The following is a 16,775-nucleotide window of genomic DNA, read 5'->3' as shown; positions in this document are numbered from 1 at the left end:
AAGTCAAGGTTAAAAATTCTCTCAAAAATTTTGGGCAAATAAGGATGGGTCGCAACCTGGTTTACATTCCAAAGAAGTCCTTACTGGGACATTCATCTAGAACTTTCTTAAGGACCAAAAATTCTACTCTGGAGATAACAGGAGCTTTTAAGAAGTAATAAAAAGTGGAGTAAGTTAGGGGATATCTAGAGATGCCCTGCTATTCCAGGGATGAAGAATCCCCAGCTTCTCTGGGTGACTTGTGCCACTGTCTCACCACCCTTACTGTAAAATATTTCTTCCTTATATCCAATCTAAACCTATTCTCTTTCAGTCTAAAACTGTTGTCCCTTGTCCTGCTCTAGTAAGAAACCTGCTTGAGGTAAAAATCAACTTTTTTTTTAGTTAGCTCCACTAAGCATAACAGTCTTCTCCTTTATCTTTCAGGACTGCCTAAAGATTTTGCTAGTACCAGTGTTCAAGCCAGACAGAAAGAAAAAAAAAAAGAGTAAATTTGATTTTCCCAAAGGCTAAATTCAGCTTGAGAAGTTCCTGGAAAGAGGGGGAAAAGAAAATAAAGAAAGATCTCGTTTTGAAACTTGGGAAAGCTGTTATCCCAATTTTGTGAGCCTGCAGCAACTGTAGGTATGTTGTTCTTACTGACTCAAAATTTCAAATAACCATGGCAACCACACATGAATACACACTCTTTGTAATTGCCAGGAGAAGTAGTAAGGGCTCTTTCCTTTCCACTTAAACTGCAGACCTGCAGCTGCCCTGACACATCCTTGCTCCAGACCCCAGCAGCTAAGTCCTGGGAAACACACCACCAATTGGATTAATTGATTTTAATGAATGGTTCTGGGTACAACAGACTTACCTTTAGGTAGCATATATGTCATAACTAATGTAGAGCACATCCATAAGATACTTTTTATACTTAACAACATCTTGACCTAAAAATAAAGAACAAAAGGATAAGTTGTTAGTGTTGCATTGTGCTCTTAACAAGTGTTGTAACTCAGTATATTAGTGTTTGTCACTGATATCAGAAATGGTCCTTCCTGCTTCCTGGGTGTCTCCCTTCGATAATTTATGAAGGAAATTTGTTATAATGACAATGTGCCCCTGTGGAATGTAGATCTATAATGAGTTTCAGGTGATTGAGTCCAGAGGGATATTCAGACACATCAGTTTCATTTGAATTTGCTTCTCATTCCCTTTACAGGCTCCACCTTTAACAACTGAAGGGTTCTCCACATGTATCATATGTACAGAACAATAATTGCATCTTCATAATAGTATTTCTCCATTTCTATTTCAGTTCATAGTTACACACACCAGACCTGTAAACCTCTCAAAAATTTCAAAAGCATGCTGACAATAGCATTACAAACCCCACAGACACCAATAACTATTAGGGGTTTGTAAGTCCCTCATCCCTAGGTACCATCCAGACATCAGAAGAAATAACTTTCAGCAGCAGTTTTCCAAACCCTGCCATTGAAAAAGTTTTATCACAAAACCCTGATAATTGCTGTCAAAATATGCTACTTGGGTTCCTCACTTGGCCAAGTAGCCTGACTGACAGTTTTCTCCTGTCCAAGAGAGATTACTCAAAGTTGAGCTGCTCTAAGGATCAGTGTAGCAGAGATTTACAACACAGAGATATGTCTGTGTTATAACTATGGAACCTGCATTGCACAAATGTATAACAGAAAACATTAATACATTTAAAAATCTTCACAAGTGATAGTGAACATGACAGCAAGACACACAGAAAGACATCTCCAGAAAACTGCTGTTGACATCCTCAACCTCAGGACAGTTCTCTCCACAGCTCACAGCTGCACCCCATAGGCCCATACTTCACACAAGTCTTTGTGAGCTGCTGTATGTTCTGTAACATCTGAGCAGTTTGGAAAAGACACAAAACATCCCAAACCTAGCCTTTCCAATGAGCCAAGCTAAAAATTCCCACCCGCCAGGGCTGAAAACCCCAAAGACCTTCATTCCCTATACATGGATGGCCAGAGCCAGATGGTTGCACTAGGAAACATCTGCTACAGCGTATTCCCAGGGCGTGGAGGAAGAAATGCAGCTGCTTTCCACAGATCTGGCTGTGCGCTGCCAAGGACACCCCATCTCTGCCTCAGCCATTCAGGAGGGCTGAGTGTACAGTGTGATATCACTTATTTTGCAACATGAACTCCATGGAATTTGCGCTTCTCATGTCCAAAACAAGAACCAGGGACATCTTTGACTTCATTCAGTTTAAGCCCTATCTGCCATAAAACTTTTTCTGAAGACCCTAACACACAACCCCAACACCCAGACAGTTTCATGTCTCCGTACACTTACATAAGCCAACCTGCATGTGAAGAAAATAAAGTGGCTATTTAATAGCTAGTCTTAAAATTCTATACTGTGCTCTGATATAAATTCCCTGTAGAAGGTTGCTGTGAGTGAGGAGGTTGCACAAATTCAGAGCTGCAGACATTAAAGTCCTTTAAATGCAACAGACCAGCTCTGAAATGCAGATAGTCACATTTGCTGAGATAAACACTTAAATGATCCTCATTATTACACAATAATTAAAGAATAGAGAGGTCAGTCTGAGCCTACACAGACTAGAAGGCCCTTCAAGCAATGCTTGTATCCTGAAGCTGCTGGAAGCCCCAAGCACCAAACCGGTCCCTACACTAACATAAGCTCTCTGAAGAGAGGACAGAAAGAAGACTGACAGAATTCTCCACCTCCCAAGATGGTGGGTGATGGACCTCCCTGCAGGACAATGTGAAAGATCGGGCTTCTGTGAAAGCTGAGTGGCTCCAAACCTTCTTTAGAGATTTTCTGTCCTCATGTGCTCTCGTGTGTCACACATTGGCTACACCAGCAGCAAAACAAAAAATCCTGAACAGAATGTTTACAAGTTTAGCTTTCCATATTTACCCCCATGCTTTCTCTTCCTCCTCCTCCCCCCAAAGGCAACCTCGGCTTTTGGGACCAGAAACCAGGAGAATCAAAGACAATGGCCAAGAAAAAGAATAAAGTATTTTCTTTTTCCAGGACATGGGTTGCATGTTGCATCCATCTCCTGCTCCATTGTCCTGGCTCTGATCTGGAGTTCCTGGACACCTGACACATGCCAATGGAAGCCCGTTGCCCTTGGAAGCTTGTTGCAATACTGTCATGACACAACTGATTCCAGGTTTGGCAAAGACAAACCCTACTGCTCCGCTCCCAGTCACTAAACACAACATGCACACCCACAGTGATGTGTGAAAACAGAGGCAGCTGTGGAAGGACAATTTTTGAGGTATCCATGGGAACAGAAGAGAGCACTTGTGGCTGTGATGGTTCTAAGCTTTTTATTGAGCAGAGCAGGAATTACACCTGCTGCACCAAGAGCTCGGATGGCTCCAAAAAACTGCACTGTTTGAGCACCGAGATTAATATGAGACATCTGCCAAAAATCCCCACCTGTCTATTGGAACACCACTTCTTGACTTTTTATAAATCTTCCTTATCCTGAAATGCTTACTGGAGCAATGAAAAACCCTGGGGGAATGATCTGATTTCCAACCCGCAGGCTCAGGAGAGTGATTCCCAAACAACCCTCCACAACTGAGGGTTGGTTGTCACATTATGGTCCTTGGTGGGCTCCCATAAATAATCCTGGGTTACCGAGTGCTGTTCCCCTACAGCTGCCAGAATGAGATGTGCAATTACTCCTGCCACCCTCTCCAAACATGCAGACCATAACAGCAGCACGCCGCTCAGTCCCCCAGGGCAACCCAGCTTAGGGGAAAGCGGAGCTTTGCAGACCTGGTGCCAAAAATCCTCCCCAGGAGCCACAGGCAAGGCAGAGGCTGTGACTTACACCTTGCATCCCAATTCCCCTTCAGTGCTGCCCATATTTCCAGGACACTGGCCTGTGGCTGCTCCTGCCTCCTCCCCTTTTGCTGGCAGAGGATGCAGCTGACTGTGTTCCCTTGCAGCCTCCTAAGCAAAATCCCTACTCTAAAACTGGTTTGTGTTTCCCATTCCTGCACTCTACAGCTCACGTAAGTCTGCTGCCTTACTGCCATACTGCCTCTAAGTCCACAGTAATTAGCCAAAATCCTTCTAAACTTACGTTTTCCACAGGCATTTTTTTTTTCCCTTGGTGTCACTACACCCAGAGTAAAAGAAATCCATAACACTATGAGAAAAGCTTGCCAGCTAAAGCTGCAAGACTTGAGTAAGTGCTTAATTTCCACCTTCTATTAAAAAAAAGTATCTCACTTACCATGACCAAACTTGGGTTGCCTGCTGACTGGTTTCCAACTGGACTGATTCACTTTATTAGGAGCTACCACAGGTAGATGGATCCACAGTGAGAATTTGCACTGCATTTTTAAATGGGATGCAACCCTGAGCGCAGCATCTTTTAACCAAAAGTTGCCAAAGTCCTTGTCAAACTTCACATTTTTAAAAACTTGTAGTGGGGGTTCTCTCTGTGGGGACAGAGCATGTCTCCTATTTTTGCAGGCACTGCTACCTTCCTTTACTACAGCAAAAACTCATAGGAGCAGTAAGTTCTGACCAAATTCCAGCTTGTGTTTAGTTTACAATGTAAGCTTGATCTCACACCAGTGCTACTTTAATTTAACCAGGTGGGAGAACATCATGTCTCTGTTTCTGTTTAAAACTCCAGGTTCAGAAAGACAGTGAATTGTCCTGGTGTGGAACAGACTAAAGTTCACCATCCAAAAACTACTCCCATTTTTTCTGAAGCTGGGACAGTGAGGAATTAGCTGCTTTGATGGAGGTAACACTGTCTCAAGCCTCCAACTCCTCAGGTCACACTGAAGTTGATTCAGCACATGCTCCGCAGCTGCACTGTGAATGCTGAATGTGTTTCTTAAACACATAAAAAGCAGCCTCTGCCCATCGACCCTCATAGTGAAAGTCAAAAGGATATAAAAAACTAAAAGAAAAAATAAAAATAGGAGGGAGGAACCCAACAGAATCTAGTGCTGGACAAGTGAAGGAAGGTTGCTGCTCATAGTAATGGGTAAAACAGCAAATTACAACTTCCCAGTGGAATCCCAATAAGCTGGAAACAACCAGAACAACTCTTGATACCTCCCAAGCTCTGAAACTTCACAGCTTCCATCCTTTCTCAAACATGCACACATCCTGCACTTTCTTTTGCTTCTGCAGCCCTTTGATCCTTTTACACTGCCTGTTTATTGCTGACATGTATCCACCTCACCATTAACGCTGCTTAATTAACTTTGCCAGTTTCACCATGTCTATGCTACATGATTAATTAGCCCACTGTGCTGCCATATGGTGCATCAGCCTGCATCTGATTCATTAGCAACCTCTGCTTGGCCTGTTATCACTTGGAAAGGTCCTCCTAAGGCCTTGCAGAAGGTCTTGGGGGGGCTACTGCATCATCCCTTCCTCACCACCTTCTGCAGCTGGGGGGGGAAATCTTCCACACTGAAGCCTCACTAGCCAGAGTGCTGGCTCTAGCCTGGGGCACAGATAGGAAAAGTGAGCAGAGCACAGTGTGTTCTGGTGGTCCTCCCTGTGGCAGTGCTGCCTCAGGACATCCCTCCCAGTCCCGTGCTCATTTATACCAGAAGTGGCTCCAGGCTCTGGTACAGCCATGCAGAGACATGCTGGAAAACTTCCAGAGGCAGCGTGTGGAGAGATAACCCAGAGTCTGGGAGCCTGTGGAGGAGCAATGAGCATACCTTGCTCCTCCCAGCACCACCCCAGTGCCAGCTCCAACTTCCGACTCCTGCTTTCCAAAGCCATTGAATATCCCAAGCTGCACCCATAAGGATCATTGATTGTAACTTCTGGCCCTGCACAGGACACCCCAAGAATCCCACCGTGTCCCTGAGACCATTGTCCAAATGCTTCTTGACCTCTGGCAGCCTTGAGGCTGGGACCGCTGCCTGGGGGGCCTGGTCCAGGAGAGCTGCAGACATCCCTTGCCCACCTGTCTTGAGCACCCACACTGGTGAAGGGAGCAAGAAGCACAGTCATGGATAAATGACACAAAGGTGCTGCTCGTGCTGCCATCACAGAGGCTCAGCTCCAGGACCAGCCTGTGGGCTGGGTGAGGGGCTCCTCGGTGAATCTTGGGGTCCATCCAGCATCAGTGCTGAACTCAAGGGAGGTTGAGGGTGCCCTGCTGCACCTTCTCCACAGCTCCAATCCCATCTGATGGCACTTAGGGGCCACCTGGAGCTGGGAAAGACCCCAGTTCCACATCACTGTCAAACACAGCCCTTCAGGTGCTGCCGGCTCCGCTGTCATAGAATCACAGAAGAGTTTGGGTTGGAAGAGACCTCAAAGATCATCCCATTCCACTCCCTGCCCTGGGCAGAGACACCTTCCACTACACCAGGTTGATACAAGACCCATCAAACCGAGCCTTGGACACTTCCAGGGATGGGGTACCCACAGCTACTCTGGGCAACCTGCACCAGGGCCTCACCAGCCTCACAGGGAAGAATTCCTTCCCAATATCCCATCTAACCCTGCCCTCTGTCAGTTGAAGCCATTCCCCCTTGTCCTTTCACTTCAGGCCCTTGTAAATAGTCTCTCTCCATGTTCTTGTAGTCCCTTCAGGCACTGTAAGGTCACAACTATGTCACCCCATATCCTTCTCTTCTCCAGGCTGAACAATCCCAATTCTCCCAGCCTTTCCTCACAGTAGAGCTGCTCCATCCCTCTGATCATCTTGGTGGCTCCTCTGGACTCGCCTCAACAGGTCCGTGTCTTTTTCTGCGCCCAGAACCCCAGAGCTGGATGAGGAGTGCGAGGAACACACCAAAACAGAGAAGCCACAGAGTTGTTTGTTTGTTTGTTTGTTTGTTTTCTTTTTTTTGTTCGAGAGTATTTCTTTTTAATTATTTTATTACGATGCTGATTTGGGGTTTGCGGTTTTTTTTTTTTTCGGGGGGATGGGGTGGGAATTTTCCCCTCACAAGGAGGAGTCCGGAGCCCTCGGGCGGGAAAGCAGCGGCCGCTGCGATGCCGCCATTGCCGCCGGGGGGCGCCGCGGTGCCGCCGCCGCGCCCGCCCCGTTCCTCGACAGCGGCCGCGCCCCCACACCGGGATCCCCAAACCTGGGATCCCTAAAACCGGGGCCCCCCAAACCGGCCCCGAGGACACCGAGCCCTGTCACAGCCACCTCCTGCCCCGGCTGCGCGCCCAGTGGGCTGCGGCATCGGGCCCGCCCCGTCCCGCGCCCCGCCGGCCTCTCCAGCTCCTCATGAGGGAGGAGGAAACTTCCTCTTTCGCTCCGGCTTGTTTAAGAAAAAAAAAAAAAAAAAAAGGCACAGAAATAAAGCCAATCCCTAAACCCACCCGACATTCATACTTTCCCATCCTGTGATGCGTCTCAAAGCTCACGCCTAAACTGAAAAAGGAAAAGGGAGGGAAAGGAGGAAGAGGAAGAAGGACGGTGAAAGGAGAGGCAAAGGGGAAAGAAGGATGGGAAAGAAAAAAGGGGGAAAGGAAAACAGGGAGGAAAAAGGGGGAAAGGGGAAGGGAAAAAAGGAAGGGAAAGGGAAAAAAAAGACAGAAAGGGAAAAAGGGAGGGAAGGGAAAAAAAGGAGGGGGAAGGAAAAAAGGGAAGGGAGGAGAAAAGGGGGGAAAGGAAAAAAGGGGGAAGGTCAAAAAAAGGGACGAAAAGAGGAAAAAAGGGGGGAAGGGGAAAAAGGGGGAGAAGGGGAAAAAAGGGAGGGAAGGATGGGGAAATAAATGGGTGGATAAAGGGGGAAAACAGTAGAGGGAAGGAGAAAAAAAGGAAAAAGCGAAAAAGAGGGGGAAAGGGGAAAGGGGAAAGGGGAAGGGGAGAAAAGGAAAAAAGGTGTAAAAGGGGAAAAAATGAGGGGGAGAAAGGGAGGGGAAACGGAGAAAAAAGGAGAAGAAAAAAGGGGGGAGGGAGAGAGGGAGGAAAGCGGAAAAAACGGGGGAAAGGGGTGAAAAAAAGGAGAAGTCGGGGGGGGGGGGGGGGGGAGGAGGAGGGAAGAAAAGGGAAAAAAAAAGAAAGAAAGAAAAGCCATCGGGGCTTACTCCCGAAAGCCGGTGCCGGGAGGGAGCGACGGAGAGGGGGTGGCCGAGAAGACGTGACCAGGGGGACAATGAAGGCCGGGACCGCCCTTTGTGTGGGGACGGGGTCGGGGGACGGAGGGAGCTGCAGAGGGTCCCATCTCTCCGCACATACACACACACTGCCCCCACTTCTTCCCGCCGTCCGAACTCCCTCAATTCCCTCCACGATGCTCTCACTTTTCCTTTGTAACACAAAGGCGAGATCCCCGGGAGCGGAGGGGGAAGACAGTGCCCGTGCCACAGAGAAGCTGGACGCGGGTCTAAGAGGGGGCGTTTTGCTCCATTGACCTCGCGATCCTCCTCCTCCTCCTCACCCACTGCCTCCCTTTCCGCAGTGAAAATGTGGCTCAGGGGGATACGCTGCTCTCCGGCTGCTCGGGAGAGAGATGCTCAGCACCTCAGCTCCGCTCTGCTCTGCGAGCAGCTTTCCAGGAACATCAGGAGAAGAGATTAAAAGGGAAAAAAAAAAAAAGGGGGGAGGGGGGAGATGGATGGGGAGAGCACACAGGAGCGGAGGAGACCGAGCACACGCTTTTCCCAGCGCTAGAAAAGCCGGTGGCTGAAGGGAAAGGTCCGTTCTGGTAGCTCCTGCCACACGGGCGCTTTGTGTACTTAACATCCAAACGGAGCAACTTCCTCCCGTCTCCCTCCCGAGTCCAAGGTGCGGCTCTGCCTTCCCAGCCATCCAAACCACCAGTACCAAACACTTCTGCCAGGGCTCCCACCCCAATGTCTTCTATTCCCTAGTTTTCTTTGTTCTCCTCCTTGCACTGGATTTCCTTTTTTTTTTTTTTTTTTTTTTTGTGGGTTCCCGAGCATCCCTCCTTCTCCTCTTCCCTGTGCGTGTCGTTGAACTTACCCCAGGTTGTTTAAATTCACCAATCATCGCTTATTTCCCTCCCGCTTAAGATTTGCAGTTCAAACTCTTTGTTGGTACAGCAGTAAAACAATTGTTTTAAATCCCACACTAAGTGTTTGCTGCCAATCATAGGTAAAGAAAAGGGGGGGGGGAGACAAAAAAAGTACAAAAACCAAGCCGCTATAAAAGAGTTATAGTTACCTTAAAAGGTAGGGTATTGCAGAGATCACAAAAAATCACAACGTGGTGGCTGGGCTAGTCCAGAGATCCCAGTGGCCGCATGAAAGAGTAAATCCCCTCGCTAGTGCTGGAAGGAGCCGGTGGATCCGGGGTCTCCCCTTCTCCCAGAGCTCGATCTTCCCTCCTTCCCTGCCCTCCCGCCAACGAGCACCTGACTCCCGGCTGCAGAGCCAGGACCGAGCTGTGGGCAAAGGGAGCTCGCCTGCAAGTTCAAATGCGAGCCTCAGCCACCCATCATTATTATATCGTTGTACCGTCAGCGCTGCAGAGGAGGGGCGCTGGCTCGGGGAGAGGAGGGTTCACAGGCTCTCCGAGAGCCTCCCTGCAATTTCCAAAGCTCCCGCAGCTGCTAGGCGCAGGAGAGCCCCCAGCGCCCGCCTGCACCGAGCGGGGCCCCCCTCTCCGCCCCCTCGGGGCGCCCCCTGCACCCCAGACCCGCAGCGGGACCCGCAGCCCGGTGCGGCGGGACGGGCACTAGCCATCCGGAGAGGGTGCACAGGGCGCATTGTTCCCCAATTAAACAATTAACCGAGAAAAGAATGCAGAGACCTCCTGTACCCTGGCTCCGGAAGCCGGTTGAAATGGGGGAAAGTGACTGGGACCGAAATCCTTTTTTTCCCCTCTTTGCCTCCCCAGTCTCAGCGGAGATTGCAATGAAAGAATATATTGGTGCTGGCTCCAAACTTCCCCTGCCAATACTAATTCACAGGCAGAATTGCATAGGCAGCCTCCTGAGCCAAGCTTCTCCACCCTAGCTTTATGAATCTCCAGCCATTTTTCTTTCTTTTTTGTGTGTGGTTTTTTTTTTTTTTTTTTAGATTAGACTCTGCTTTTGCTGTCCAAACCTCTCAGAGATGAAGTCATAAGCAGAATTCTAAACCACTCTTTTACAAGGGACTTTCACCAGTTAATAAAGGATCTTCTGTCCTCTCCAGGCAGCTCCTGTCCCAAAATGTTCCTGTCACAGTCTGTGGGAGACGCTTAAGGCACCCTCTCAAAACACTGGCAGGAGAGGTGCCTCTGGCATGTGCCTTCTCAGACCACTGGATGCCACAAGCCCCCCTCCTCCAGGAAGGTATAAAGCCCAAGCCAGAAAAGAAAACCCTGGAGGAATAGGTGTGTCTGATCACACTGCTCACACCTGGGCACGTCTTTGGCAGCCCCAGGTACAACTGGAAGAGGCAGAGGAGGAGTTTTCCTTCGGCACCTCTTGCTGTTACTGTTCCAGCTGGTCTGTCCCCAGACTTATGCTGACAGTGGATTTCAGACAATCCCAAAGCCCTCATTTCCAAAGACAGACCTCCATTGCCAAGTTAGAGGAGCTGCAGGTGGAAAGATGACAGACAAACAGGGGGAAATGGAGACCTGGAGGCTTAAACCAGACAAGGTTTGTGTGAGCTATGGCCTGGAGATGGAGTGCTGGGTGAAATGCTTATCTCACCTTGCAAAGCTTGTTGATCTTTCCACCTTGAATAGGGTGAACCCACATCTGGTTACTTGGGGTGCTGGAGAGAGGCTGCTCCCCTTCTCCCACGTGAAGACAGTGCAGGAGCCCTCTTCACCATTGCCAGCCCCCACCAGCACCAGTCCCTCCAATTCCCCGTGCATGGATGAGACCCTACCTGGCACATGTTCCTCCTGTGCACTGGTCTTGCCCCATGTTGGGATGCAGGTTTCTCAATCCTTGAACCTTGTGTGGTGGAAGAGCTGACAGAAATACAATTCTTTGCTTTCAAACAGGCACTAAAAAGAGTTGCAGGCACATTTTTGAGAGGGTTTGATACAAATTCACACAAAGGCTTTGCAGTTCCTGTTTTTGCCAGCCTGGCCTTCCCTGCCTAGCAGTGTCACTGCTGAGATGGTACACACTTCCTCTGCACAGTGTTGTGATGAAAGGAGAACACTTTACATGGAATCTCTCCCACATTGATTCAAACAAGCCTCTTCTGCTCTCCTAGACATAAGGGGTCTGTGTGAGACACACTTTTAAGGCACTGTTCCCTCTCCCTACACAGTCTTAGCCTCCTCAGGCTGCAGACAAACCCTTTGAGGATATGTGCATAAGGCAGGAAACTCTCTGGACTTCTCCTGTCCTTTGCACCAATTCTCTTTTCTGGATGAAGAAGTGGGAGACCATCCTGCCACCATCCCAATCCTCTGGAAAGGACAACAGGACATACCCCATAACATTGGGTATCTACCTATCTCCAGGCCACCCTCAAAGACAAATGATGAACTTGTAAATGACGAGGCATCACAGTCAAACTGAAGTTGCCCCTCTGTCCTTCACCATCCACCTCAACTTTCCAGCTTGTTCTCACTCACTCCTGCCTTGGCTTCAGGCAGGATGGGTGTCCTCCGATGGAGCAGAAGCCACCTCTGCAGCCCTCGTCTTGCTTCTCCATCATCTCTTCGCTCATGTCCGCCAGAGACAGAACAACTGCTCCTGGCAAAGGATGGGAAGAGATGGTTCTGCTGTCCCCACCCTGTGGAGATCCATGCTCTGCCAAAGAGCGTCTCCTTATAGCCGTGACTGCCCCGGGTGCTAGCAGCACAACCCCGAGTGGGGAAGTTGGACCTGTCTCTTCCCACCGGGACACACACTGTTCTGGGGGTCCAGCTGAATTGCTGACCAACCTTTCTGGGAATGAGGAGACAGCATGACCAGAAATTTGGGGTGGGGGTAGGGCAGGGTGGTAGGGGATGTTCTCTACCTACAGACACCTATAGACACCACCAAGAAGCAACGAGGAGTTAAACCCCAGGGCTAACCCAGCCTTGCTGCTGGCACATCTTTCTTTTCTTTTTCTTTTTGTTGTCGTTGTTGGTTTTGTTGGGTTTTTTTCCCCACAATAGAAAAGAAAATAGATTATTTTTCTAAAAAGAAAAGACCCTTCAACCCTTCCCTTTCCTCTCCCACCTCACGCCTGCCGGAGCCCTGATGAAAACTGACTGGCCAAGCTGCTGGATTACGGAGCTGGGAAGAAAGCAGAGGATGCAGAAACCACCCCCTTTCCCCCTTCCCATCCCCCCCCACCACCTTCCTCCTCCTCCTCTTCCTCCTCTCCCCCCGGAGGAGCTCCTGGAGCCCCCTTTCCAGAGGGGAAAAGCGAGGGGGGCACAAGGAGACGAGGCAGACGGGGAGCTCTGTGTTTCCCCCGTGCCCCCCACCCCTTCACTTCGCGGTGGGATGGGGGTTTCTGGGCAGGGGGGTGGGGGGCGATGCGGAGCGAGTGAAAGTGGTAGCAGGGCTTCCCTTTCCCTGTGCTCACCCACTCTGATGGGTTACACCAGAGACCCTCGGGGCTCTCAAGAAGGGCTGGGGAAAGTGAAGAGCTGATCAAGCTGCAAAAACAGACCTCTGCAATCTCCCGGTGTTTTTGTCCCACTTTATTTAACTCTCCCCGTCTTCCTCCAGAGCCAAGGTTTCTGCACTGAACCAAGAAACTGTCTAGAAAGGGGATCTCCTTTCCTCCTCTCAGAGAGACCACTCAGGCTGCCTCCACGGATTTTGTCAGAGGCCCAAAACATTGTCTGACTTACTGCGAATGTCAGATATTTTGCTTTGTAAATATTTTAGGAAAAGTAGAAACAGTAAACCTTTCCTCCAGCTGCCAAATATCTCCCATGACAAATCATTGTTTTCAGATGTTCAGATTTGTGTGAGAAAACCCAAGAAAAGGGAAAATGTTTAGGCTTTGTCTGCATCCTAAAGCAATATCACTGGAGAAAAAAAAATAATCCTGCTAGCTACATTGTAGTCCAGAGATGAAGAAAAAATTCTATTTTCATTACACACTTTTTAAGCATAGGTTTTATGTTACGGGCTCAACAATGACTATGATTTTAAATGTGAAACATAGACCCTAAATGGTTCTTTATGAGAAACCATTGTTTTGAAATATCTGAAATTAATTAGACCATGGCTACAGCCAATGTGCAAATATCAAACTGAACATCTGTGGAAAAAAAAAAGCTTCCCATCACTTGAAAGAATACTGTGAGTCTAAAACACAGTCTCTCAAGGAAAAACTAATTTGTCTAGCATAGGTTCTCTTAAGCCATCTTTTGTGGCTTCACAATCACCTTTTCTTTATCTTTTCTGTACTTGTTTCCTCCTTTTTTTTCTTCCTAAGCCACTGTATGTGAAAAACCTTACATAAAAGTAAAGGGAATAATTAATGTAATTTAGGTGCCAGCAGCACTAAGGTCAGTTTAAGCAAATCAAAGATCCTTGCAAAGTTATTCCACTTTTCAAGGCCACTAGATCTGAAGGTCCAGCTTCCCATTCCCATCTCCTTGTAAAGGGCTGTGCCATGCCGCATGTGCTGAAAAACAGTCCACTGACCCAATTTTCCCCTTTCAGAGGTACAGAACCATCGGCTGCTTCCTGATTCTGCAGTGGTTCAGTTATCTAAACCCCAGTGTGCTTTCAGAAACCACAAAATCTTTTGAAACAATAGACTTCTGCAAGTTCTTGGATTCCGTGTTTAAGAAAAGCTTTTCCCAGTCCTTCTCTTTCCTACTCTTTGAGTCAAATGTGTTTTCAGAGGCAAATTAAAACTCTTCAGAGGAGTCAATCTTAGCAGCAGCAGTAACCATAGCGTATACAACCACTTTCTCAAATGAAACACTTGATGGCTTATGTCAATGTTTCTTTTGTGGCAAAACCCTTCTCCACCTATTTTTGCTCCATGTTTCTTCAGTGGAGGGGAGAGCACTCAGCTATGAATAGAGTGTTTCATTTGGTAACAGAATAAGCCACAATTGATGGTTAGGTATTATTTCTGCATTAAATGTAATGATGCAGACACGGCATTATCTACTTTGAGATAATGTGTTTCCAGGACAGGGTTTATCAAGAGTAGGTCCAGGCTTTCAGCAGCACTGGGTGGTGGCAAAGACAATGGTATGTTTTCCTCCTGTGTTTCGGTGCTGCCTTCTTTTCTGCTGCAATGTTTCTGCTCTGACTCCAAGGATAAGAGGCCAGACTGGGATGTTTTTTGTTCCCATGGTTAATCCCCTCAAAACCTTTGTCAGAAGGCTCTGGTGGTGTTTGGTTCGGCCTGGTGTAAGCCAAAATATCAGGCTCTGTCTTCAAGTCAGGCTGAAAAAGCAGTCTGCATCACACAGCCAGATCTGACTCCTTGAAGAATAGATGCTTTGTAATTTTGGGCAGGAGTTGTCAGCGTGGGTAGGTCACCACCAAGGTCTTTCTCAGTGTTGATCCCTATGAGGACCAAACACAGGACAAGGCAAGAAAGGGGGAAAGAAACTAAGAAACTTATCAGCACAGGATGGCCTGAGCCATAGTCAAGTGTTGTTCTAATTCATAGTGTCCTGGGCTTCCTCTGATAAACTCCATCCTGGGCATGCATTATTTTTGTTTTGATAACTCCGTGGCTGGATCATAAGCTTTAGTGAAGAAGTAACACTGAGTAATCAAATGTGGGTTTGTTCTCTTGCTGTTACCAAAACAAATGAGTCTTTTGTACTCTTTTTAATTTATTTTTTTCCTTTATGATATGAAGGTACCACCATTGTGCAAAGAATAAACTCTCTGGGTCTGGTTCCACACTGACAGGGCAAACTCTTGAAATGGATTAAGAGAGATTTTCTTAACTAATCTCTTCTTCCTGGGCCTTCTCATCCTTGGCTAAAGGAATAACAAACATTCGCAACGCGATTAATCCAAAGCCCACTGAAGTCACTGGAAAGATCCTCCTGACTCCACAAGTGTCAGTCAACAGTTTCTTCTCCCTTGACGTGTGTGCACGGGAATCAAAGAAGTGATATAGATCAGAAAGACCCTAAAGAGTCAGGGAAAGGGAGCATTCAGGCTTTTTCATCATCTTCCATCGTGCAGGAAAATCTATATTTTTCTTTCCTGGAGACATATTTTTGCAGATCAAAACAGAAATGTGGAAACTTGGTAGCTGTTAGCAGGCAAGGAAAGATTAAAAGATTCATGTCTACAGGAAGAGTCATAACCCATCATGAGACAAAGAGTGTAAATAGGCTGAAAGAGCTGATCCAGGCCTATTCCTGGAATCTTATGTCTTTTGGCTGGCTCTCAGACATGGCCAGGATAGCATCTGTGATAACATCATTTAAAATAAGTAATAAACATATAAACAAACAAACACACAAAGTGGGCTAGTGGGGTCTGCAAATACTTCTTGCACAATTTGCAAGATTCTTGGAGTAGTAGTAAATATTTGTCTCCCAAAAAACTTATCACTAGGAAGTGATAATTTTTTTTCAGTGGGGAGAGGATGAGTACAAAAGCAGAGAGAAGTATTTGGTTATCCCCTGTTGAAAACTTTGCTCTGTTGAACGTTGCTCTGATTTTTAATGCTTTTCTATTATTATTTTTCTGAATGTCCTCTGTTTTTTTTATGCACTTTTAAATTTTTTATTTTGAAGACCTCAAAGCAGGAAACGTAGTACCTACAAAGCTCATTTTCCCTTAACATGGAACATGAATCACGATTGTAGCAGAGAAAAGTTTGGAAAGAAGAAGCAAATTCACCCGAAGACCCAAACAGCAAATAAAAATAATCAGTGACAGAAAAAAAAAAAACCAAAGACAGCTCCCCAGGTGAGCCCTGAAGGCCAGGCATCAGGCAGTGCTGCTAAAATGCCTCTGCAGACTAAACCAGGGCACTCTGCCCAAGGAGCGTCAAGCTCCATGTTTCCCCCACACCATCCCAAGCTCTCCTCTGTGACCAAGTATCCTCAGGGCTGTCACCCAGGATTCCTCATCAATTTTTGTGAAGACATATGACATTTTTATCCTCCATCTGCTGAAGGAAGGAAATATTACTGGTGTCCAGATATTCACTGAAAAGTTTTCTCTGTTGCAGTGAGCAGAGTCTCCCAGGATGAGGGAGAATGGGAACAATGTTAGTGTTCATAACACTGGCTGTAGGAGTTAAAAGATGTCCTTTTTACCATAAAATCAGACAGAAATAGCAGAAACTTTGTGACATTTTTCTGTACTAATGCAAGTGGACCTACTACTGCTGTTAGCCTGGTGCCAAAGTGCAACGGAAGGTCCTCTCTTCACCTGGCTGAGCACAGGCTTTCAGCAGACGGCCCCAGAGGGTGACATTTCTATGCCCAGAGTGCTTAGATAGTAGCTCCTGCTATCTCTTTGGAGTGGTGAGTTTGCAAACAGGGTCAGTGGTGTGCTCTGGAGCAGATAAGGAGCTCTCACACTGGGGGCACAAGCTCCCCTGAGATTCTGAAACCTGCTGCCATATGGATATTTTGTAATGGCTGCTGGTCCTCCCTGCTGGCTCTGTGAGCCAAGAAACATGGAGCTCTGTGGCACCATAAATATAGATAAACCACTTGCCTGGTATTTTATTTTGAGGGATGGGAGGGGGTCAGGTCTCTGCAGAATGGGAGATGATATGTTTTTTTTCTTGCTTCTGGCCTCAGCTACATCATTGCACATATCATTACAAGAAAAGCCATTTAAGAAGGAGCTGTTTAATCACCTTCTTATTTTTATTTTCTTCCTCTGGTTCAAATGCATAAGGCATACAGGAAGGCATGTTTTTTG

General features: G+C 47.3%; 1 protein-coding gene across 1 annotated transcript in view; it reads right to left on the bottom strand.

Annotated features, from left to right (window-relative positions):
* VCAN (versican) overlaps positions 1–9,460 on the bottom strand; it is a 97,623-nt gene extending 88,163 nt beyond the window's left edge. Inside the window, exons 1-2 of the mRNA XM_064642488.1 lie at positions 9,167–9,460; positions 860–935 (exon numbers count right to left, since the gene is read on the bottom strand). Of these exons, the coding sequence (XP_064498558.1) occupies positions 860–929 (70 nt within the window). The 5' untranslated portion in view covers positions 930–935; positions 9,167–9,460. The remainder of the gene's footprint in view (positions 1–859; positions 936–9,166) is intronic.
* Positions 9,461–16,775: the final 7,315 nt, after the last annotated feature.

The sequence above is a fragment of the Pseudopipra pipra genome, chromosome Z, assembly GCF_036250125.1.
Source record: "Pseudopipra pipra isolate bDixPip1 chromosome Z, bDixPip1.hap1, whole genome shotgun sequence".
NCBI classification, from domain to species: Eukaryota; Metazoa; Chordata; class Aves; order Passeriformes; family Pipridae; genus Pseudopipra; species Pseudopipra pipra.
The sequence above is the reverse complement of the archived record's forward strand: the minus strand, read 5'-3'. Positions and strand labels throughout refer to the sequence as shown.